Source organism: Grammomys surdaster, unplaced genomic scaffold (assembly GCF_004785775.1).
Source record: "Grammomys surdaster isolate TR1022 unplaced genomic scaffold, NIH_TR_1.0 98, whole genome shotgun sequence".
Taxonomy (NCBI): Eukaryota; Metazoa; Chordata; class Mammalia; order Rodentia; family Muridae; genus Grammomys; species Grammomys surdaster.
In genome coordinates this window covers 13,092,794-13,118,718 of record NW_021604577.1, presented here as the reverse complement: position 1 = coordinate 13,118,718, position 25,925 = coordinate 13,092,794, and the positions used below count along the sequence as shown (strand labels likewise).

General features: G+C 38.9%; 1 protein-coding gene across 5 annotated transcripts in view; it reads right to left on the bottom strand.

Moving 5' to 3' along the window:
- Window positions 1-25,925, bottom strand: part of Ralgapa1 (Ral GTPase activating protein catalytic alpha subunit 1) — a 211,135-nt gene that overhangs the window by 46,453 nt on the left and 138,757 nt on the right. For all 5 annotated transcript variants that reach the window (XM_028782695.1, XM_028782721.1, XM_028782713.1 and 2 more), the window contains exons 33-36: window positions 23,457-24,318; window positions 19,455-19,526; window positions 9,380-9,503; window positions 3,239-3,394 (exon numbers count right to left, since the gene is read on the bottom strand). In XM_028782695.1, coding sequence (XP_028638528.1) covers window positions 3,239-3,394; window positions 9,380-9,503; window positions 19,455-19,526; window positions 23,457-24,318 — 1,214 coding nt within the window. The remainder of the gene's footprint in view (window positions 1-3,238; window positions 3,395-9,379; window positions 9,504-19,454; window positions 19,527-23,456; window positions 24,319-25,925) is intronic.

The following is a 25,925-nucleotide window of genomic DNA, read 5'->3' as shown; positions in this document are numbered from 1 at the left end:
CCCATGGGTATGGGGTGAGAGCTCTTCTGAAATGGGGGTCTTATGATTTACTTGCAGTCTAGTCTATTGACTTACGGCTAGTTCCAGGACAGAAGGCAAGAGCTGATTAGTATCTAAGGCCTGCCTTGGGTAAAAATGGGATAGGTGAAAGTCAGAGAAAGGTCCCCCCACCTTCTTCCTTCTGAAGCCTGTTTCTGATACTTATTGTCTTATTGATACTATAATAATTCAGGAAATAACATAGGAATTTTAAGTCAGAATTCATGGATAAAAATAACACACACGCACACGCACACACAAAGTGTATAGTAATCAAAATGGTAGTCATAAAAATAGTAATCATAAAAATATATCTGATAACAAGGTAACAGAAATTATGTAAATAAATACAAATGTCTCAACATGGATCCCAATAATATATGTGAGGAAAGATAACATTTTCAATAAACAGAATGGGAAACTTAGATTTCTATATGCTAACTAATAAATGAGACTTGTATTTTTCACCATTCACAAAAATCTACTCAAAATGGGTCAAAGACCTTAATCTAAGTCTTAAAAAGATACATAGGAATAGCTACTTGACACTGGCTTTAGCAATAATTTTTATTTGTAATATCAGTTATCTATACTACAAAACCAAAATGAACAAAGCAAAAAGGCAACCTATCAACTTGGAAAAAACCAATCTGCAAATCACATATCTAATAAAAAGGTTAATAGGAAAAGTATTTACATTTACAACTCAATAAGCAGAAAAACAAACATGATCAAAATGGGCAAAGGCTCCAAGGCCTGACACTATTACTGATTCTATGATGTGCTTACAGACAGGAGCCTAGTATGGCTGTTCTCTGAGAGGCCCAGCCAGCAGCTGACAGACACAGGCATACATATTTACACCCAACCACTGGACTTAAGTCAGGGACTCCTAGGTTGAATTAGGAAAAGGACTGAAGAAGCTGAAGGAGGGTGGCCCCCATAGGAATACCATCAGTCTCAACTAACCCAGACCCCAGGGAGCTCCCAGAGACTGAGTCACCCAACCAGGCAGCATAGATGGGCTGGTCCAAGGCCCCAGGCATACGTGTAACAGAGGACTGCCTGGTCTGGCCTCAGTGGGAGAAGAAGAGCTAATCCTCAAGAGACTTGAGGCCCCAGGGAAGGGTGACGCCTGGTGGAGTGGGGAGCACCCTCTCAGAGGCAAGGGGCAGGAGGAATGGGAGGAGGAACTGTAGGAGGGAGGACAATGTCTGGAATGTAAATGTATAAAATAACAATAAAATGGGGCAAAGGACTAGAACACGTATTTCTCCTAAAAGGAACTATACCAAAGAGGTCTACAGAAAGGTAAATGGTCAATATCAGGGAAGTTATTCAGTGAGTGTGAAACTGAAGCCAATACAAGGTTTGCTGGAAGGCTCTGATAACAGTGAGGTAAGTGCTGCTGAGAGAAAAGGGTGCGCTCACTCATAAAGGTGCAATGTGTGTGTGGGAATCGAGCTATTATGGAAAACAGTATAGAGAATGATTAAAAAAAAAAGAACTGCATATGAACTAACAATCTATTCTGTGTATACACTGAAAAGAGGTTAAATCACCACTTGTTCTAAAAGTGGTTCCTTTCTGTTGCTGTGATAAAACACTCTGACCTAATGTGACTTAAAAAGACAAAAGAATTTATTTTAGCTTTTACCTTACAATTTATCAGTGAAGGAAATTGGTGCAAGAATTCAAGCATCAATATCTCACTGCAAAGGAAATGCAGCAGGAACCATGGGAAATATTGCCTGCTGGCTCACTTAAGAGGTCCATTTTCAGTGGGTTTTCATATTCACCCCAAAACCACCTGCCTAGGATAGTGCTGCCCAGAGTGGGCTGGGCTCTCCTGTATCAGTTAATAAGGACTGTCTCTTCCAAAGGTCATGTTCACAGCTAATCTGATCTAGGCAATTCCTCAATAGATGCTTTCTTCTCAAATGACTGTCAGCTGTGTTTAGTTGACAAAGTGAACTAGGCTAAGACTTCATAAAGGTGTCTGCACTCCCTGGTTTCTTGTAGAATATTCATAATTAGGAAATGGAAATATTCTATAATCTGTGATAGCTAGCTTTAATTATCAACTTAACACAATCTAGAATTATCTGGGAAAAGAGTCTCAGTGAAGGATTGTCTGCATTGGGTTGACCTGTGGGCATGTCTGTGTGAAATTTATTTTAATTAAATAAACTCATGTGGGATGGTCTAGCCTACTGTGGGAGGCACCATTCCCTAGATAGGGGTTCCTGAATTATGTAAGTCTGGAGAATTTAAGCTAAGCAGAAGCAAGCAAGTGGGTGGGCATGTTAAATATTCACTGCTCTCTGTTCTTTACTGTGGATAATATTTGAAGTTCCTGTCTTGATTTCCCGACAATGATGGACTGTAACTTGGAATTGTGAACTAAAACAGACTCTTCCCTAAGTTTTATCACAACAGAAATGAAACCAGGACAATATCCATTCATGACAATGGATAAAGGAAATGTGATATATGTGTATGTGATGAAATATTGATTAGTTTTAAAAAAGAATATTCTGCCATCTGCTACAACATGGAAGAACCTGAAGGAAATTATACTAAGTAAAATAATCCAAACAGAGAAAACATATGAATTCATTTATATGCAGAATTTTAAAAAATCAAATACATAAATATAATAAAACTCAGGGTTGTTTTGATATATACCTATAATCCCACCACTCCAGAGACTGGGCAAGAAGGAACATGAATTCAGGAACAGTCTGGGCTGCACAGAAAAACTGTCTATAAACAAGCAAACAAACAAACAAACACATAAACAGAAAAACAAGTGACATGTAACAAATGAACAACAACAACAACAACAACCACAAACCATACTAAAAATAATAGTTCAGTTGATGAAGTCAGGGAGGAAAAATATAAAGACCTAAGGATACAAAGTAGCAGGTTTATAGGTTTACGAATCTAGGGATTTAGTGATAAAAAGGATTGGTTCAATAGTGAGACTGTAACCTATGATCACATCACTGTTGTTGTTGTTGTTGTTGTTTTTAATTAAAGGAAAACCCAATTTACTACACAACAATCCTGGCTTTGAAGATGGCATTGGTTAAAGAAACGAATTCTTTACCTATCAACAGGGTTCGACCAACTGGATGTTAGTATTTTATGTATTGATTTTCTTAACTAATATAATTTAATTTTTTCCACTTACTTTTTTGGTCAGAGAGTCATCAGACTCAGAAGGCATTCTTGTAGATACATGAAATATGACTTCTACTGTAGAGGTAGCAAAGTACGGAGTGGTCAGCCCGGTGCTTTTGTTCTTCTGCAGCCCTCCCATGAAGCCGCAATGACTTGTAAGGTTTACCTAGGGTCAATGAAGAACCACATAAACACCAACAAAAAACTTAGAAACATTGTTGAAAAAAAAATTCACTTTACAGAAACATCAGGAGTAAGGTTTTTTCATTCTGTTATATTTATAGATTAGTGCCTTGCTCAGGAACCATCAGAGAAGCTTCCTCTTGCAGCAGATGGGAACAAATACAGAGACCCACTCTTGGACTATGTGCAGAGTCAGAGACTTTGGACACTCAGTCCTAAGCAGGTTGTTTCCATCAAATCTCTTCCCTCAAGCCTCAGTGAACCCCATGGAAGAGAAGGCAGGAGTATAAGAGCCTGTGGACACCAAGAAAACAAGGCTATCAACAGGGCTCGACCAACTGGATGTTAGTATTTTGTGTATTGATTTTCTTAACTAATATAATTATAAATCAGTAAGACTGACCCCCATATGTACTCACAGAGACGGAGGCAGCGTGTGCAGGGCCTGCACCAGATGGAGTCCTAGAGCTAAAGGAAATGGACACATACCTGAATCTCTAACTCAGATTGGCATCTCCAATTGATAACCACTTGCAAATTAAAATTTAGTTTTCTCCAAGAAAGTCTCATTGGGAAACAAACTACTCTTAAGGGTAGGCTGCATGTCCAGACCTGGTTTACCCTAAAGGTCCTTTGCCTATATACTATGGCTTCCAGTTTCATGTTTTTATGGTATTCCCGACTGTGTGAGTGAGTGGGTCTGTTTCTCATGCCCTTTCTTAGGCTCTTTTCCTTCTGATAGTCTTATTCTGATGTGGTAGTTCTGTTTTATTACATTACATTTTGTTATTGTCCCTTAGACACATGTTTTTAAGTGAAAGATGGAAAGGGGTTGATCTGGATGAGAGGGGACATGGGAAAGAAGTAGAGGGAGGGGAAACCATAAGCAGAATAATATATTATCTGAAAAAAAAATCAATTTTTGCCAGGCAGTGGTGGCGCACGCCTTTAATCCCAGCACTTGGGAGGCAGATTTCTGAGTTCGAGGCCAGCCTGGTCTACAGAGTGAGTTCCAGGACAGCTAGGGCTAAACAGAGAAACCCTGTCTCAAAAAAACCAAAAAAAAAAAAAAATCAATATTCAATGAAGTGGGAAAATGGAGTAAGTCTTTTATATGCTATCATCCAAAATTAAATCTAGCATTACAGCTGGATCTCTGTATCTATGGGGCCCACATATATAGATTCAACCAACTTTAAATTGAAAGTATTCAGAAAAAAAAGCTTTTGCTAAACAGGTACAAACTTTTATCTCTTGCTATTAGTATTTTCTAAGTAATAGAGCATGACAACTATTTTATTTTGTTTGATACTGGGTCTCACCTAGTCTAGGCTGGCTTTGAATTCCTGATCTTCTGTCTTCACCTTCCAAGTGCTGGGATCAGAGGCATGTGCCACCATCCATGGCCTGATATAAAACTATTTACATTTTATTGGGTATTATAAGTAATTCATATATTATTCAGGAAAATGTGTACTATGCTGTCATTTTATATAAAAGATCTGAGTATTGTGAATTCTGGTATCTGAAGGGGGTCTGGAACCAATCCCCACAGACACTAAGAGATAACTTTATTAGGGTGATTTGTTTACTCCAGTGTGCTTGTAAAACAATATTTAAGGGACTCTAATTAGTAGGAACTAATTAAGAAAGACATCAACTATTGTTTACTGTGAAGCTTCTGTTAGGTAACTAGGTATAAAGGCTTTGTGGCACTAAGGTAGAAGGAAACATCAAATCTGAAAGGACCTGGGGTAAAGTTAAAATAATGCCAACTCACAGAAGGATCAATTAGGTATCTTGTATTTATTCACAAAACTGTCTTCCTGTGAGTACCTGCACTTACTCCCCAGGCCAAGGTTACCTGATAGGGCCCACTGAAGAATGAAACCAGGCTGCAGTTAGAGAGGGCCAGAGCAAGACGGAGGCTACAACAACTTCTATGGAGAACAATCAGACTTTTTATACCCTTATCAGAAACTATATATTGGCAATTGCCAGGACCAATACAATTATAGTTGTCAAAATACAATGATGCTTGGAAATTATGCAGGGCACATAAAGCTAATGTTTGAAACCAACTGTCCCATGAAGCTTCCATGTTCCCTTGACTTATAAGAAAACATACAGAGAAATACAATGCAGCCTGAACACCTTACTGCCTGAGGGTGTGCCTAGGTTTCTCAGGAACTGAAAGGCATACAGTGTCCCAGGAGCCATGGACTCTAACCTGAAAAACCTATGATGCATGCCTCTCAAGGCAGCTAGGCCAGGACTACTTCACGACTGCAGCTTCCTAGTCAAGTACCCATTATGGCCTAGAATAAAAAAATGTGAAAAAAATCACAAAACTTAACTGCACTTAAGTCTATTTAAAAAATATCAATTGCTCTGCATGAAGATCTGGAAACATTTTAGGTCATGATACAATACACAATATATATTGGTATCAGAGTTGTAGGACTGGATGATTCCCTAGACCTATGTGGTCCACAGAAGCTGAGGTAATGTTGTAGTAAGAGCTGAAAAGCATTGGCTTTCTTGGCCTTCTATCATACTATCTGATATTACCTCAGTGTGCGGGGCTTCTGATTGCTGCCTTCGGAGTGATGAATGTCTAGGTTTGCTCTATGATCTTTAACATAGATGTGCAGTTTCTCTAGGGGCTCATTTCCTAGGTTTTTGGCTTTTATAAGAGCTGTTGTTTACGTAGACAGCTTTAGGTTGTGGCCTCTTCAGCTGAGGAGTACTCGCATCCACCATCAGGAAGACGGTAGCCTTCTGCAGACGGCAATGAATGCTGTTCTCAGTTGCTTTCTCTTTTTACTCAGTCTGGGATCCTCAGCCCATGGAATGATACCACCCAAATTTAGAGTGGAGTTTCCCACCTCAATTGATCTAATTTAAAAGATTCCTCATGTCCAGAGATTTTTTTTCCCCCATGGTGATTCTAAATCCCATCGGGTTGACAAACAAAATTAAGCACTACAGTACTTTTTATGGCTAATATTTGCTTGTCAGGACATATTACATTTATTTATCCATTTGTTCACATATAGACATACATATGAGTTGGTTTGCTTTTTGTTATTATGCAGCAATGATCACAGCTGTGTAAGATTTTATAAAAGCTTAAGCTTTTATTTTTCCTTGGTAAGCACAAAGAAGAACTATTTTGTTACATGGTGTTTAGTTTTATGTCAACCCAACAAAACTAAAGTAATCTGAAAGGAGGGAACCTTAATTGAGAAAGTGCCACCATAAGATTTGGCTGCAGGGTATTTTCTTAATTAGTGATTAATGGGGGAGAGCTCAGCCCATTTTGGGTGGTGCCATCCTTGAACCTATAAGAAAGCAGGCAGAGCAAACCAGTAAGGAACATATCCCATATCCCTGGCAACGGCCTCTGCATCAGCTCCTGCCTCCATGTTCCTGCCCTGTTTGAGTTTCTGTCCTGACTTTCTTCACTGATGAACAGTGACATGGTAGTGTAAACCAAATAAACTCTTTCTTCCCCAAGTTGTTCTTTGGTCACAGTGTTTCATCACAGCAATAGTAACCCAAACCTGGACATATGACATCTCTATGTGTGACTACCTAAACTATGTCTCCCCTAGCAGAATATGAGAGTTCAGACTGCTCTAAATCCTATCCAAACTTACCATTTGCCTTTTTTTTCCTAACCACCCTGCTAGGTGTGAAGAGATATTCACTGTGGCTTTCTTTAGTTCCTTGATGCTAATGAGGTCCAGAGTCTTTTCATGGATTCATGGAGCATTTGCCTATTTTTAGAGTAATATGTTATCGTCCTGTGGCCATGTTTCTTAATTGAAGGATTTCACACATTACAGTTGCATTATTTCATACAGTGGTGTATGCATTATTTTTTACCTCCTTCGCCCTCCAATTCCCCATGTCTCCTCAAATCCATCATTACTTTTTCTTTATTTATTTTTGTTATATTGAGTCCAATTGGTGTTGCCCTTGTTTGCACGTGTTTAGGGATGACCACTTAAGATTGTGGTTCTATTCTTGAAAAAAACAAGAAAACAAAAACAAAACTGTTTTATTTTTCTTTTATCAACAGCCACTGACTGCCTATCGTTCTCCATCTAGGGATATTTTGTGAAATTCCATCTATGTTGGCATGTCCACTGGTGTAGACCTTGGGCTTTTAAAAAATCAATCATATTCTACTTTTTACTTTGTATAAGTTCTTCAAATATTCTATGTACAAATCTCTTCTCAAATGTATGATTTGTAAGTATTTTCCCCAATCTGTGGCTTTTTGTTTTGTTTTTTACTTTTCTGATGGTGTCTTTTAAAGCGCAGCAGGTTTAATTTTGGTAAGTACTATTTTCCGTCTGGCTCATGCTTTTAAAGCCACATCTGTAAGAAATCTCTGCCAAATCCAACGTCATTAAAATCTGCACTTATATTATCTAGGTGCTTGATTCATTTTGCGTTAATTTTTTATATACTATGGTTTGATTTCATTTAAAAATTATTTTATTTTTGATTAAAATATTGTATTGTATGTATGCTTGTGTTGTGTGTGTGTGTGCGAGTGAGAGAGAGAGACAGAGAACGTGTGTGTACGCGTGTGTTGGGGGGACGTTATGTGCATATAAAGGTAGAAGAGGGCTGTTGAATACTCTGGAACTCGAGTTATAGGCAGCTGTGAGGCTCCCAACATGGGTGCTGGGAATCAAACTCTCAACTGCTGGATCATCTCTCCAGGCCCCTGACTACTGCTACTACTACTACTTTCTTCCTTCTTCCTCTCCTCTTCTTCTTCTTCCTCTTCCTTCTCCCTCCTTCCTTCCTCCCTTTCCTTCTTCTCTGGCAGGCATATGGCTATTAGGTTATGTCACCAACATTTGTTGAAAAGACTATCCCTTCTCTAGCGCATGGTATAGGTAAAAATTTAGTTAACTACAGACTTGTGGACTTATTTCTATACTCTATTGTATTCCACTGATCTGTAGGTCTATCCTAAATTATCTTGATTAGTATTGTTTAGTAGTAAAATTTGAAATCAGAAGGTATATATGAGTCCTTCCAACTTGCTCTTTTTCTCATGTAGCCCTTATTTTTAGTAATGACTCTATGGTTCTTCAATACAGAAAAATCCATGTTTTGTTTTAAAAATATTTTCAAGCCATTTTTAAATATACTCTTGTAACTGAAATTTTTGTCATCTTTGCTGGGTAAGAAAGTATATTATCTGTGAGAAATAAACATAGAGGCCAATAGAGCTTCCATAATTCACAAGGTAAACTAGCTGGTAATCCACAGAATACATACCAAGTGGGAAAACTTATATGTTAGACACTGGAAAACGTTGGCATTAAATGCATAAGTAGATAAGAAGTGCCAGCTCTCTGTATAGTTTATAGTCTAGGGCAATGGTCTTCAACAACTTTATCAGATACCCTCAGTACAAATTCTGTGAAATAACTGTCAACTATAAGAAAAAAATTCATTGTAAGTTTAAATGGCTACCAAGGATATTATTTCAACTATACTGCATTAAAGACACACTCATCAAAATCAAAGTCTGGAGTTTGTGGATTTGGCTAGTGGGCTAGTAAGTAAGCTCTCAAAATTTGTTTGTCTCTCTTCCCCCAGCGCTGGAAAATTCCTCCCACTGTGCCTGGCTTTTACACAGGTACTGGGGATGCAAACTCAGGTCTTCATGCTTACTAGATAAACACTGAACTAATTGATCCACCTTCCCAGTCCCTCTTGTAACTGGTTCTTAAACAGTATAGCACAGCAGTGGAATACACAGTATTTAGACTACTAGGCATAAGTAACTTTAAATTACTTTAAATTATACAGGAGGATATGCATTATTTTATATACGTATTCCAATATTTAAATGAGGGATTGATTGGTTTCTGATATTTGCAGATTGATACTGTGATTGATGCTAAATGTAAAACAATGGCTGGTATAACAATACCTCCCAACCAAGGCCAGCTACAAAATCTTCATATGCTTGGCTTCCTCCTATGTTGGTGAGAATGGAGTATTTATCTTCTTGTCCTTCAGCAACGTAAAATACTGCAATCTTGTGTGTCTCTCGGCTACAAAACAAAAACAAAATTATACCATTCATTTTTGTTTGCTCATTAAATTTTACGGAGTATATAGGAGTAAGAACATAAAAAAGATTCAGATGCTACAGTCTAAAGAAGGAGACACATAATTGCAATAGAAATAAAAATGTGATAAAAGTGACAAAAATGCATGGTTACTGCTGATGGGAGAATTAAAGAATACCTAAAGCAATACTGAATTAGGTCAAGGTCTGAGTGTGGGTGGCATAGATAAACTAGAAGGACAAACCACCTAAGGAGTTACTACCACTGTGCAGTATGGCTGAATCTGAGGATTAAAGCAACTGTTTTAGAACTAAGTAACCATCAATAAAAAGTATATTTCCCCAAATTGCATCCAACAACAGAAGAAACACACAAAACTTCATGGGTTAACTGCCAAATTCTTGGACAATTAACTTTTAGTTCTTTCTAAATTAAAAAAGTGTTTATAATAGCAAACTTGTAAGAAGTCTGGCAACCCAAACTAACTAGTCCATCTGTGTTTGGTGAATATTGGCAAACTTTAGGACCAGAAAACCATTCAGTGGGAAAAAGAAAGCATCTTCAACAAATGATGCTGGTTGAACTGGAGGTCAGCATGTAGAAGAATGCAAATTGATCCATTCTTATCACCTTGTACAAAACTCAAGTCCAAGTGGATAAAGGACCTTCACATAAAACCAGATACACTGAAACTAATAGAAGAAAAGGTGGGGAAGAGCCTTGAATACTTGGGCACAGAGAAAAAGTTCTTGAACAGAACACCAATGGCTTATGATCTAAGATCAAGAATTGACAAATGGGACCTCATAAAATTGCAAAGCTTCTGTAAAGCAAAGGACACTGTCAATAGAACAAAACAGCAACCAAAAGATTGGGAAAAGATCTTTACCAATCCTACATCCCATAGAGGGATAATATCCAATACATACAAAGAACTCAAGAAATTAGACGCCAGACAACCAAATAACCCTATTAAAAAATGGGGTGCAGAGCTCAACAAAGAATTCTCAACTGAGGAAACTTGGATGGCCAAGAAGCACCTAAAGAAATGTTCAACATCCTTAGTGATCAGGGAAATGCAAATAAAAATAACCCTGAGATTCTACCTCACACCAGTCAGAATGGCTAAGATCAAAGACTCAGGTGATAGCAGATGCTGTCGAGGATGTGGAGAAAGAAGAACACTCCTCCATTGTTGGTGGGATTGCAAGCTGATACAACCACTCTGAAAATCAGTCTGGTGGTTCTTTAGAAAATTGGACATAGCATTACCTGAGGACCCAGCTATACAACTCCTAGGCATATTCCCAGAAGATGTTCTAACATATAACAAGGACACATGCTCCACTATGTTCATAGCAGCCTTATTTATAATAGCCAGAAGCTGGAAAGAACCCAGATGTCCTTCAACAGAGGAATGGATACAGAAAATGTGGTACATTTACACAATGGAGTACTACTCAGCTATTAAAATCAATGAATTTGAGAAATTCTTAGGCAAATGGATAGATCTAGAAAATATCATCCTGAGTGAGGTAACCCAATCACAAAAGAACACACATGGTATGCACTCACTGATAAGTGAATATTGGACCCAAAGCTTGCAATACCCAAGATACAGCTCATGAAGCTCATCAAGACCACATGAAGCTCATGAAGAAGGAAGACCAAAATGTGGTGCTTCGGTCCTTCTTAGAAGGAGTAACAAAATGCTCATGGGAGCAAATATAGAGACAAATTGTGGGACAGAAACTGAAGGCAGGGCCGTCTGGAGACTGCTCTACCTGGGTATCCAACTCATGTGCAGTCACCAAAGGTAGATGCTGATGTGGATGTCAGGAAGTACATGCTGACAGGAACTTGATATAGCTGTCTCCTTAGAGGTCTGCCAGAGTCTGACATAATACAGAAGTGGATGCTCACAGCTAACCATTGAACTGATCATGGGATTCCCAATGGAGGAGTTAGAGAGAAGACTGAAGGAGCACTGAAGGGCTTTGCTGTCCATGGGGAGAGCAACAATGCCAACCAACCCGAGCTCCCAGGGTCTAAACCACCAGCCTGGGAGCACATAAGGAAGAACCCATGGCTCCAGCTGTATATGTAGAGGAGGATGGCCTTGTCAGGCATAGGTGAGAGAGGAGGTCCTTGGTCCCATGAAGGCTGGACACCCCAATGTGAGGGAATTTGAGAGTGGGTGTGGGTGGGTGTGGGTGTGGGCGTAGGAGTGGGGGTATATCCTCATAGAAGCAGGAGGAGGGGGGATGGGATAGGGAGTTTCTGGATGGGGGGAAATGGGGAAAGGGGATAACATCTGAAATGTAGATAAAATAGCCAATAAAAAAATTAATTTCAAAAACCAAAAACCAAAACCAAAACAGAACAAAACAAAAAACCCAAACAAACAAACAAACAAACAAACAGAAGACCAGGGATTTCCAACACTTCTCCAACTGTAAAGTATGGTTATTACTCTAGGTAAAGGTAGGCCTAATCCTAGCTTAGGTATAGTGGTACACAAGTGATGCCCAGGGTAAAAGGCAGGCTTCAAGGACAACGAACTTAAGCATTAGTTCTGTCTGAAAGAAACAACTATCTGGACAAGAATTTGGAATAAAGCACAAAGGAGAAGCTGGCAGCTCTATGATACATGTGAACAGCAAAGCAGCCAGAAGTTAACAAGAACCAGGAAAAAGAGACTGCTAAGAATTGCCTAGGATCAAAACTTTTGAGATGGGTGGGTGGCCCTGGCCCTCAATGGGGAGCCAAGCCTATCCACTGGATATGGTCTCTACAGGTTCTATCTTCCCTCTGTTGGGTATTTCAGCTAATGTTCTCCTTATTGGATCCTGGGAGCCTCTTGCTTCCCTGGCATCTGGGATTTTCTAGTGGCTACCCCAGTTCTCTAACCCTCACTGCTACACACCTGTTCAATTTCCTGCCCCTCCGTACTTCCCCCCTGTCTCCTCCCACATCTGATGCTGCCCGCCCCCCCCACTCCCCAACCCAGAATTGTTCCTGTCTAAAGGAAATACAGGGACAAAGAGTGGAGCAGAAACCAAAGGAAAGGCTATCCAGAGACTGCTCCACCTAGGGATTCATCCCATCTGCAGACACCAAACCTAGGCACTATTGCTGATGCCAAGAAGCACTTGCTGACAGGAGCCTGGTATAGCTCTCCCCTGAGAGGCTCTGCCAGCACCTGACTAATACAGATGTGGATGCTCACAGCCAACCACTGGATTGAGCAAAGGGATCCCAATTGAAGAGTTAGGAGGACTGAAGGAGCTGAAGGGGATTGCAACCCCATAGGAAGAACAATAATCAACCAATCAGACCCCCAGAGCTCCCAGGGACTAAACCACCAACTACAGAGTACACATGGAGGGACCCTTGGCTCCAGCTGCATATGTAGCAGAGGATGGGAGGCCCTTGGTCCTGTGAAGGCTTGATGCCCCAGAGAAGGGAGATGCTAGGGCAGTAAGGCAGGAGGGGGTGAGTTGATGGAGGAGCGCCCTCATAGAGGCTAGAGGAGGAGGGATGGGATAGGGGGTTTACGGAAGGGAATCTGGAAGGGGGACAACATTTGAAATGTAAATAAATAAAATAACCAATAAAAATATAACTAATAATAGTACTACTACTACTACTAAAGAAAAGCCATAGTAAACCACCACCACCACCAGAAGCATTACCTAGGTTCACAGTCAATTCTGGAAATGCACAGAGCAGGCTGCAGGGAAGAGCACCTAGAGCACTGATTCTTAACCTGTAGTCTCAACCCTTTTGAGGCTGACTGACTCTTTCACAGGGTTGCCTAAGACCATCAGAAAGCACAGATATTTACATTATGGTTCATAACTGTACCAAAATTACAGTCATAACGTAGTAACAAAAATAATCTTATGATGGGAGTCACCACAACATGAGGAACTGTATTTAAAGGGTTGTTGCCACCCTTTAAAGGTTGACCACTACGGAACTAGAATATGATGACCAGAGACTGTCACAGGCACTGCATAGGATTCACAACTCTGGGCCAACTCCAGGGAATCTAAGAGCCAAAAATAACATCCAATCAATACTTGTATTTCTGGATATCTGTGTTGTACCCTCAAGGCTATTACACATTTGGAATGGTCAGAGAGTAAACCTTTAAGCTATTGGTCTCTGGATGAAGGAGAAACAAAAAACAGAAAAATTTGAATTTTAAGTGATGTAAACCCAGGGAAGATACCTCATCCCAGTGAATGGTTTAGCTAGACAAGAAAAAACTAACTTTAAAAAATCTGAATAGATGATTAAAGGGGCTCACGTTGTTTGGAAATAAAGCTGCTAAGAATTAAATGACCAAGCATTACTACTAACATACTTTAAACATACTTATTTCTATGTGTGTGGCTATTTCTGCCTGCATATTTGTGTGTACACTACATGCATACAGTGCCTGAGAAGGTCAGAAGAGGGTGCTGGATTCCTAGAACTAGAGTTACAAATGCCATGTGCGTGTTGGGAACCAACCATGGGCTTTCTGCAAGAGCAAGTGTTCTTAACTACTAAATCATCTCTCCAGCTTCCACTCATGGACTTTTGATTCAAATCACAGAAAAAATTGAATACAAAATGGGAAGGCACCATGTAAACTGATACGGAGAGCTGAAATGGTTCAATCAATGCCACACTACCACATTAACTCCAAACAATAAAAAAAACCCTGTGAAACAACAACGGCTGTTTCTTTAAGATAGCCAAGCAACTTGATTATTGTTGACTAGATTAAGAAAAAAAGAATATAAGCAAGCAGTATGGCTTGTGGGTAAGGTACCAGCCATGCACGTCAGACCACCTGAGCATAATCCTTGGAAACCACATAAAGGGAGGGGAGAAGTGGTGACTCCCACAAGGGAGGGGAGAAATGGTGACTCCCACAAAGTTTCCCCTTTGTTTCGTGCCCCATCTCTATCTCTTCCTCCTCCTTACACAATAAAAAATTAAAATAAGAAAAAGAAATCATGCTATTAAAAATCATACTTTACACAAAAAGGTGGGAGTACTATACTGGCTGGTTTTGTGTGTCAGCTTGACACAAGTTGGAGTTATCACAGAGAAAGGAGCATCCCTTGAGGAAATGCCTCCATGAGATCCAGCTGTAAGGCATTTTCTCAATTAGTGATCAAGGAGGGAGGACCCCTTGTGGGTGGTGCCATTCCTGGGCTGGTGGTCCTGGGTTCTATAAGAAAGCAAGCTGAGCAAGCCAGGGGAAGCAAGCCAGTAAGTAACATCTCTCCATGGTCTCTGCATCAGCTCCTGCTTCCTGACCTGCTTGAGTTCCAGTCCTGACTTCCTTTGGTGATGAATAGCAATGTGGAAGTGTAAGCTGAATAAACCCTTTCCTCCTCAACTTGCTACTGGTGATGATGTTTTGTGCAGGAATACAAAACCTGACTAAGACCAGCACTATAAACAAATGCATGTCAACAAATAGATAAATTAGATTAAAAGCACAATTCAAAAAATAAAAACTGCTAAAACTAAACCGAAGAAAAAACTGAAAATCTGAAAAAATTTTTAACTATCCAGTAATCCTATCAGAAGGGAAAATGTCACCTCACTTCTCCTTGTAGATGACAGGAGTTTATACATAGAAGGTACAGAGCCAGTGCGATGGCTCAGTGAGTAAAACTGTTTGCTGCAAAGCCTGACAACCTCAGCTCTGTCCCATAGCTACTGCAGAGGAGTAGACTGCTGCAAGGTGTACATACACATATAGGCATACATACATGCACACACATTCACAGAGGGCAACAACTTTAGGGATAGCCTCCACTCCAGTTGTTGGGGTATCCACATGAAGACTAAGCTTCACATCTGCTACATATGGGGAGAGGGGCTAGGTCCAGCCTGGGTATGCTCTTTGGTTGGTAGTTCAATCTCTGAGAGGCTACAAAGGTTCGGGTTAGTTGACTCTGTTGGTTTTCTTGTAAAGTTTCTATCCTCTCCGGAGCCCACAATCCTTCCCTCAGATCTTTCCAAGCTCTATCCAGTGTAAATTATAAAAGATGAAGGAGACAGGAGATTCCAGGAGAACACAGAATGGAGAAGCTCAGATCATGTGGGAAGTGAAACAGTGTGTACATATCTGTGTGTCTGTGTGCCTGTGTGTGTGCACACACACACAAATAATAAAATTAAGCTAAAATAACAACCCTGGAGAATCTAGTAGAGAGCTATTAGAACGACCACATGAGCACAGCAAGGCTGAAGGCTATGTAACTTCACATATAAACTTCAATGTGTCCTACACATGCTAGCAAGGAAGAGTCAAAATAAAGAAAACCTACACTGGTACCGAAAGAATAAAATACTTAGGTATAAAATCAGTAAGCATAAAATATATACTTTGAAAGCTGTAAAACCTTGCTGAAAAAAACTAAAAACCTAAACAAAAGAACCCTTTTAGTTCTCAGGCTGAAAGACTTAATATTGTTAAGATGACAGTACTCTCTCCAAATCGACAGATGCAATGCACAATGCAACCACCATCAGAATCTACGCTTTCCTTTCCATCTTCTGTTTGTCAAATTGGCCCTAAAATTCATAGGAAAATGCAAAAGACTCAAGAGACAAAACAACCTGAGAAAGAATAGAGTTGGACTCAGACTTTTATGTTTTTCTTTCGAGACAGGGTTTCTCTGTGTAGCCCTGGCTGTCCTGGAACTCACTCTGTAGATCAGGCTGACTTTGAATTCAAGAGATCGTACTGCCTCCGCCTCTCAAGTGCTGGGATTAAAGATACGTGTATCAAACCTCACTGAAGAATTCACAGTTTATAGTCTTAAGACTTGTGGCAAAATAAATCAAGGCACCATAGTACTATATGACAACAATCAGATGCCTAGAAATATGGTAATGGCTTTTTTACTGTCCGTCTGTTCTTGAGACAAGTTCTCACTATGTAGCTGAGTCTTGACTAGAATTTATTGCACAGCACAGGCTAGTCTTAAACTTATTCTCTTGCCTCAGATTCCCCAGTGCTTGCATTATACATGTGCTAAGTCTAGTTGGTCAGTTGCTTTTTTTATAATGGTACCATGGAAATTTAGTGAGAAAAAAATCCCATTAACAAGTGGTATGGGAACACTCAGATAGACATGGAAAAGAATAAAGTTAGACCTTACATCATCTACACAGAGTTAAATCAAAACAAGCCACATGCCCAAATAAAAGAGCCGAAACTATTAAAAGTCTCGGGAACAATTACCAGCCTTTGAATCAGGTCAGGTCTTAATTTTATTTCTAGAGAATATCCCTTACTAGTGTCCCACATGGTGTAAAAAAGCCATTGTCAGTCCATGAAATTTTGTGATATAGATAATACCAAATATAGTAAAATGAGAACCTACATTATGAGAAAAAAATCTGTAAATCATATCTAATTTGCATCTAGAAATGTATAAAGGGCTTATAACTCAATACTAAAAAGATAACACAAAAGGCTACCAAAGATGGGGCTGGAGAGATGGGTCAGCAGTTAAAGGAACCTGCTTCTCTTGCAGAGGACCCAGGCTGTGCCAGCACCCACATGGAGGCTTACAGCCATCTCTAAATCCAGTTCCAGGGCATCTAACATCCTCCTGCAGGCATCAGGCAAACATATGTTGCATATACATGATGCAGACATAGACTCATTTCCTAGAACTTCCGTAACAGACTATACAAACTGCGTGGTTCTGGCAGTGCTGTCTCTAAAGGCGATGGGGCGAGCAGCTTTCCCACCTTCTAATGGCTGTAGCAATCCTCTGCATTCCTCACCTTCTAGCTGTATCTCATTTCTGCCTTGTCACTTGCTTTCTCTCTATGTGCATGTGTGTTTCTTAGAAGAACAGCAGTCAGATTCAGAAGTTTATTTAATTGAGGATGACCTTATCTTTAATTGTATCTGTGCCCTGATTTCCAAATTACAATCTGAGGTTCTGGGTAGACATGGATATTTTATGAAAGCATTATTTAATACAGTATAAATTTAAGTACTTTCCCTCAAAAAATACACAAATGGCCATTTTAATCACTTAAAAATGCCCAATAATATATGGCAAATCAAAATCACAAGACCCAACTTCCTAAGTTAAATTCATCTACTGAGATGAATTTAAAAGGCAGGCAGCACTAAGCATGCCATGACAGAGAAGGCAGAGTCGCACACATGGCTGGGAAGGATCAGAAATACTACATGCAAATCAGGTTGGCAGTTTCTCAACATAATAAATGCAAAGCAGCTTTAAAATTGGATTGTATTGATGCTTATTTAGTAAACATATTACTATTAGCTAACATATTAGATAATAACTATACTTCAATATTGGTTTATCAATTTTTAAGCTGCACACTAAGATAAGAAGATATCAATAACGAGAACTTGCCGAGGCTAGACGACAGATGGAAACACTTTCTACTTTCTTATGGATTTGATTTTTAAACATAATACTGCTTGGATTTTAAATATGCTTAAATTGGAATTATATTTAATTAATTAGATAAATTATTAAGGAGGTCAGCAGTGGTTTATGGTAAGGTTTTCCAGAAACTCTGATGCTTAAATTGGGACTTGAAGAGTAGACAGATACTATACATTTTGCTAGAACTTACAGCCTGGGATTATTTCATTGTTAATAAAACACCCCCCCCAAAAAAAAAAACCCAAACAAGAAATATAACATTCAAGTCTAGGTCTAAGAAAGAGTGGCAAGCCAGTGATGTGATGGATAATATCTGACTACAGATCAAAAGATTCTGGTATTTGAAAAAGGAAACTGTGTATGGAAGAGATAAAAACAGAACGGAAATTAAGGAAATAGAAACAGAACACAGGAACTGAAGAGAGAGCTCATTAGGTAAAGCACTTGCTATATAGGCAGAAGGATCTGAGTTTGATTCTCCCAAACTTAAAAGAAAAAGAAAAGGTGTAGTGTGTACTTAGGCTATTAGTGCTTGGGAGGGAGAAACAGGTGGATCCTAGGGTTCACTGACCAACCAGCCGGGCTGAACAAGCTTAAGGGGTTGTGGATTTACTTTAATGCTTGCATTACATTATTTGGGTTTCCAAAATTGCACGAGAATCTGTATGTAAGACAATGAGGGTCCCTGCCCCAAGTTGGTTTTGACTGGCAAATAAAGTTGCCAGGGGCCAATGGCTGGGCAGGGAGACAGAGGCAGGACTTTAGGATTGATTCTTGGGCAAGAGGATCAAGGAAGGAGAATTGCCATGCAGGGAAAGGAATAAGATCCAGGCTTGAGAGCTGCAGAAGAGAGAGCACAGGAATCATGGAGGAGCTGCTACCCTTCCACTGAGTCCAGAATAGCAAAGATTAAGTAATAACTAAAGAGTATTGGAGGAGAAATGTTAGCAACGTGGAAGTTTGGGAGTAGTCCAGCCATTGAGCTGTTTAAAATGTTAAAATATTTTAATAGATAATAATAAACTGGCTCCGCATAGGGCTTGTAAGGATGTAGAGCTCGTGTGGCAGATGTGCCTATCAGTGCATTACACTCTGAACTCTTATCCAATAGTGATGCCACAGCAGGCTGCGTGTTTTAAACGACCTGGCCGACCTATCATAAGCAACAGGACAGTGAACGAGTAATGATTAGGTATGGCACAGAAACCTAAGGCTATTTCACACATTCAGTTGGTTTTCTCCAATTCAAAAGAAGATTGTGAAATGCGCACAAAGAATACAAGTATTTCAAATACATCGAACATTTTAATGAAGTTCTAAATTTTTCTTAAAAAATAATTTATCTACAGTATTATGACACAGTTTTTACTCAGAAGCTGTAACTTAACAGTGCAGTTTACACTGCTCTTCACGGTATGACTACCAACAGAAATAGCTATGAGTTTCCAGTAAATACCAAGATTTCCCAACAACTCACCACTGCCTTGAATCCAAGTTCCTAAGTTCTCTGAGCAGCTTTTCGTTTTTCTTCAGGAGATGAAAGCTCCTCCTAAACAGAGAGATTTATAGACACATCATCACCTTTGCAGGGAAGGACCTGACAGTCTGGAAAGACTTCCCATTCTACTCACGCAAGTTTTTAACACTGTTAACACAAAGGAGACCCAGACCCTAAAAACATGTCAAGAATATGGGTCAGTATTTCTTTCTACCAGGCCTTCACTCATTTCTGGTAGCATATCTTATCAAGGCCAGGTTAATCTCTCCTCATGGATGTTGTGAGGACCCAAACTTATAGCCAAAGAAATGGACACAAGGACTTGAAAAAATCAGCTTTTTTTTGTTTTATATTACATGTATTAAAAAATACATTTTGCTGTTGGTGTGTGTGTACATATATGTATGTATGTATGTATGTATGTATTATATATGTATATATACACACACACCCTCAGTCCTATTATTACATATATATTTGTGAATACATATATATCCTCAGTCTTATAATTTTTAAGAAATATTAATAAACACAAATTTTACTTTATGTGTGCTAAACATGTACAGAAAATCAATACAAAGTACAAAATGTACTTATTTATGGCAGAAAGTAAAAAAAACTTACTGTCATCAAATACAGCTTTCCATCTTTTCTTAGGAGATGGTATTCCATAACAAGAAACTAGAATGTATTTCTATAATAACTAAATGACAATTATATGTGGTCAGACACAAACATAAGGCAAACTATGCTCTGTACAGAATGGCTTAGGGGACTTAAAGGTGGCTAGCAGGTAATAGTGCCTTTTGTTGAATAAGCCTGACAATCTGGGTATACTCCCTCAAACTCTTATGGTAGAAAGACAGAAACAATTCCTGTGAATTGCTCTTTGACTTCCACATATGTGATATAACATGTATGTACTCTCATATCTCAGAAAATAAATGAAAAAGTAGAGTAAGATGGCTTAGGCAAGGATACTGTTTAACAAATGGAAGGTTTTAAATCAGAGAAAATATACATACTAAGCAAGAGAGGGAACAGGGCCTTCTTAACGCTTCATATGCATGGAGTATTGCAGATTTATTCATCCAGTAATTTCTGAGCTTTCCCCTCCCTCCTACTATAAGCTAAATGAAAAGGACACATTTCTATAATTTAATGATAAAATAAATAATGTGTCATCTACTCTCCTACATCATTTGATGGTACAAAAATTAAAAACCATGTAATGCGTTCAATTCCTATTAAAAACAACAACCAAATCTAAATGTAGCCAGGCATGTTGGTACATACCTATAGCCTCAGCACTTGAAAGGTGGAGGCAGAAGGATCAAAAGGTTCAAGGTTTTGTAGTGAATGCAGCTAAAAAGCCACTTCAGAACCAGCCTGGATTATTTGTGATCCTGTCTCAAAACCCAGAACAAACAAATGACCTAAATATCTGAGTAATGCTTTACATAAAGTAAATCTTAAGTGTTTTTGTACATTATTTCTTTCTGTGGAGGTAAAAATTATTCTTTTTTTTAAAATTATTGATCTTTATTTAACATAATAGTTTATCCAAATACTAGCAACAATTTACCTCATGATACTTTATGTACAAGTGAGAGTATATACAACCAGGATAATAATTAGGAATTCTTAGCATAAGCATTTCCACATGATTTATAAAGTAACAAATTAACTTTTGAAGTAGACTTATGTTTTTCTTATTGCCAGTTCTAGGACCACTGGGAAAAATGAAAAAGCAATTCTGTTACTGATAGGCTTCAAAAAGGAGAGGAAGGAATAAAGAGATGACTTAGCTGTTAAGAGCACTAATGGCTATTTCAGAAGATCCAGATTCATTCACAGCACCTACATAGTAGCTCACAACCAACAACACTCCAGTCTTAAGGAATTTCATACCCTCTTCTTGTCTCCAAAGGCATGAAGCATACAGGCAGATAAAATACATATGTACATTAATAAGCTAAAATTAAAGAACAGAGGGGTTGACAACTGGTCAAAGAGCAGAGAATAAATGTGAGTGAAATGCTCAGACACAAATGAAATAAATACCCCTTCCACTCAAGACTCAGTGACCCTTAACCAAAGAATGGATAAACAAAATGTATTACATTTACATAGTGGAGTCTTAGACAGCTGTTAGGAAAAAAATGATATTATGGAATTTGTAGCCAAACAGTGGCCCTAGAAAGGAGGCAACTCAGACCCAGAAAGACAAACATGGTATGTAGTCACTTACAGGTAGACATTAGCTGGTAAGTAAAGGGTAACCATACTACAATCCACAGACCCAGAGAGGGTAAGTAACAAGGAGGGCTTAAGGGAGAGACACATGGATCCGCTTGGGAAGGGGTAATAGAAGAGATTTTTTTGATGGGCTTAGGGCAGATGGGCACGGGAATAGGAAGGATCAGGTAGAGTAGGAAAAGACGACTGTAATAGGTCAGCATTAGGGAGCAATGTGGAAACCTAGAGCAATGAGAACTTCCTGAAACCTATGAGGGTGACTCTAGCAAGGACTCCTAGTAATGGAGCCTGAACTGGCCATCTTCTTTACGTAGGTAACACTCCCAGTAGTTGCAATGGGATACCAACACAGCCACAAAACCTTTGACCCGCACAAGTCCTGCCTGCAAGATGTGCTGGGGCAATGGTAGTTGAGATGGTAAAAATTATTCTTAATATAGGCACTATAGGCCAAAGTTCAAAGACAAAGGATCTCTAACCTAGTTCTGATTTAAGTCCAATGTTCTTTTCATTTAACTTCTAACTTAATTATTGTAAGATATTTGGTTCTAGTGTCTTTTGTACTGGAGATTAAAGACAAGGCCTTGCAAATGTTAACTGTACCCTATTACTGTACTACACTCCTAGCCTATCCTAAGGTTATTATTATTTTTTATTTTAGAGACAAGTTCTCTTGTAGCCCAGGCTGGCCTTCCATCCACCTTCAAGATGCTAGGATTACAGGTATACCATTATGCCCTGTACTCTACTTTAAGCTTTTAAGAATATTTTTATAACATGTGTAAGAAAACAAAATAGAAGAAAAAACATCCATTATTGTCTTAATTTGATCCTGAATTTTGAGTTACTTCCTAATTCAAAGTTGAAACAAAAATATTGTGACTGATCTAAAAAAAACTGATAGGCTTAAATGAAGGTTTAAAAATTTGATTTTCTTTTAATTATATGATTATAATTTCTAAGTTATATAGTTTTAGTAGTTACTAAAATGTGAGAATGTTAGTATTGTACTGAATTATCTTTTTATTCCCCTGAATTTTAATATAAATCAATAATTAAAAAAAATCCATCAACCAATCAACCAAACCCAAACAATTTGCCTATTGGTCAAAAAAAGTAATTTGGTAGATAGAATTTATAGGTTTTATTTTCTTTTCAAAGAGTTTTTTTAAGGATTTATTTTATGTGTATGACTGTTCTGCCTGCATGTATTACATATACATGTGGTACTTGAATGCCTGGTGTAGAGGTCAGAAGAGGCTATTGGACCTTCTAGAACTGGAGTTACAGTTAGTTGTTGGTTACCATGTGGGGCTAGGACTAGAACTTGGATCCTGTGAAAGAGCAAGTGCTCTGAACCACTCAATCAACTTTTTAGCTCCTAGCTTTTTGAATTCTTAATTATCTGTGTTTATGTGAGTAGGTGTGTACAGGTGTGTGTACAGGTGTGAGTACAGGTGTGAGTACAATGACCAAGGAGGCCATAAGAGGACAAAGGATTCACTGGAGCTGGGGTGACAGTTTTGAGGTCTTCACTGGGGATGCTAGGAACTAAACTTGGGTCCTCTGAAAGAACAGCAAACACTCTTACCTGCTGAGCCACCTCTCCAGCATGGTGGATAGAATTTAACAAAAAAAAGAAAAGAATAGATACTACAATTCCTGACCAGAAGGACTAATTTTCTTAAAAAAAGAAAAGGAAAACCTTTCTTCGCTTCTTACCGTTTGTCCCAGGAATTCATTCCCAATATACTAAGAAGCAATCTGCAGTAATAAAATGCTGACTGAGGTTTCTGAGGTGTTGGTTCATCTTGTTCTGAGGCTTTCATGTTTAAGTCATTAAAGTGCTTCTCTACAAACTCTTTTTCTTCTGTGTATTGCTTAAGGATAGCATTAATGACATCATTCTCCTGTTTTTCAGAAATGCACAGAGGTTGTGGAGCAGGAACATTGAGGGAGATTCCAGTTCTCTGTAAACATTCAGGACTTGTAGTGCCTAAATACTGCAGGAGCTCATCAAGAACATCTTCTTCCTCTCTTATTGTAGACCAAGTTGGTACAGTTTCTCTAAATCTTCTAAGCTGGAAAGGAAGTCCATCTTTTACTGTTATATCTTCTAAGCATTCATTAGATGTAGGAGGCTCTTCTGGTTTCTCTTGGTAAGACATTGAAAGGATGAAAGATGTAGGTTCAGGCAAACCACTTACAATGGGTGGTCCATACAGTATGGCAGAATCCCATGAGTACTTTCCAGAGAGATCACGTACTATGATTCTAACATTTGAGTTGGCTGACACAAGGCCAGCAGCTAAACCTCCTCCAGGCATACTCTCTTCTGATCTTATCTGGATACAAGATACTAAGGTTGTATTATTCAGCACAAAGAACTGAATATTTGGACTTTCAAAGAGTTCAGGAGAGAGTTCAGTACTTTCACTGTAATGATTGTCATGATTTTCACACACCTGACTTGTTAGCATAGCAGGACCACCACTCATTGGATAATGGCCCAAGTGATTCACCAGATGGGTAATAACAGTACGGGCTGCTATAGAGATTAATCCTTGTTGCATCTGAGTTTTCACTAAAAAAAAAAAAAACAAAACAAAAAGCAAAAATCACAAACGAGCGGGAATAATACTGCTTCCTAAGAGTCATAAAACCTATTAGTACGGAGATGAGAACTTCACTGCATTGCTAATGTCACAATCAAACATTTGGATAAATATTAACACATGCAATTTAGCTTCTGCTTTGCCTTTTTTTTTTTTTTTGAGACAAGGTTTCTTTGTGTAGCCCTGGCTATTCTAGAACACAAAGAGAGAGATCTGCTTGTCTCTGTCTCCTGAGTGCTGGGATCAAAGGCTGGCACCAATGCCAAGCTGGTTTTCTTATTATAGGAATACTGGCAAATGGTAGGGACAACTTTTTTAATGAAGTAGCTTTGTTTATAAGAAAGCCCTTCTGAAACCGTTGCTAGTGATCTATAATTCGAACGAAAAGCTTTTAGATGTAGATCACCTTTGAAGATCAAAAGTAGCAGAAATCAATTCCCTGAAATACACTAAATACACAGATTAAAAAAAACCAATAAAATCTATCCAACTGATATGTTCATCTCATGAAGATATTCCAGATTTAGAGGCACAGTTTGCAGCATCTTTAAATGTCATTTCATTCTGGCTTTTACTACTGATAAAGTATGTCAGTGAAAAAATGATATCTGAATTAAATTTCAAGAATGAGAATAAATTTAAATAGTAAATCAGTGTACCTCACATGACAAGGAAACTTTAAAGACCAAGCTCCCAATGTGAGCTGTGGGCGGAGAGATGACTCACTGATGAAAAGCACTTACAGCTCTTCCAGAGGACCCAGGTTTGGTTCCCAGCACCCACATCAGGAAGCTCACAATTGCTGTACTCCAGCTCAAAGTGACAGAAATGCTTCTTGCTTCCTTGGGCATTGTATGCATGTGAATATACCCACTAACACACACACACACACACACACACACACACACACACACACACAAAATTTAAAAATAATAAAAAAAACTAAAAATACAGGCTGAGGATGTAGTTCGGTTGTAGAGTATTTGCCTAGCAATAGCAAATGCTGAAGACTGATGTCTAGTGTTTTACAAAAAAATTGATAAAAGCAAAATAAAAAAATTAAAAGTTGCTCTTGGGTCTACTCATTTAGGCACTATAATTTTCTAGGTAAATTTTGTGGATCAATATGGTCTAGTCTGAAAGTACATGAAAAGCACTTTTTCCTTCCCTATCCATCATATTAAGGGAACTAGCTAAGCATATTCATACAAGCATGAATATGAAAGAATATATGAAAGAGTAAAATAAGAAAACGGAAACAACATAGCAGTTTGAGAGGTCTAGGCAGGCAAGATGCCTTACATTAGGATCTGAAAAGGGCGAGGGAGTGGCTTGAGTGAGATGTCCCATAACACTCGGACATCTGAACACTTGGTCCCCAGGTGGAGGTTGTTTGGGAGGACTAGGAGTTGTGGCCTTGCTAGAGGAAGTATGTCACTGGAGATGGGCTTCCAAACGCCATCTGACGTCAGTGCTTAGCTCTGCCCCAGCATTCCTCTGTCTGCCCCACGGTCCCTGCCATGACAGCCATGGGGGCCAATCCTGAGACCAAATAAACCCTCCCTTGTGTAAGTTG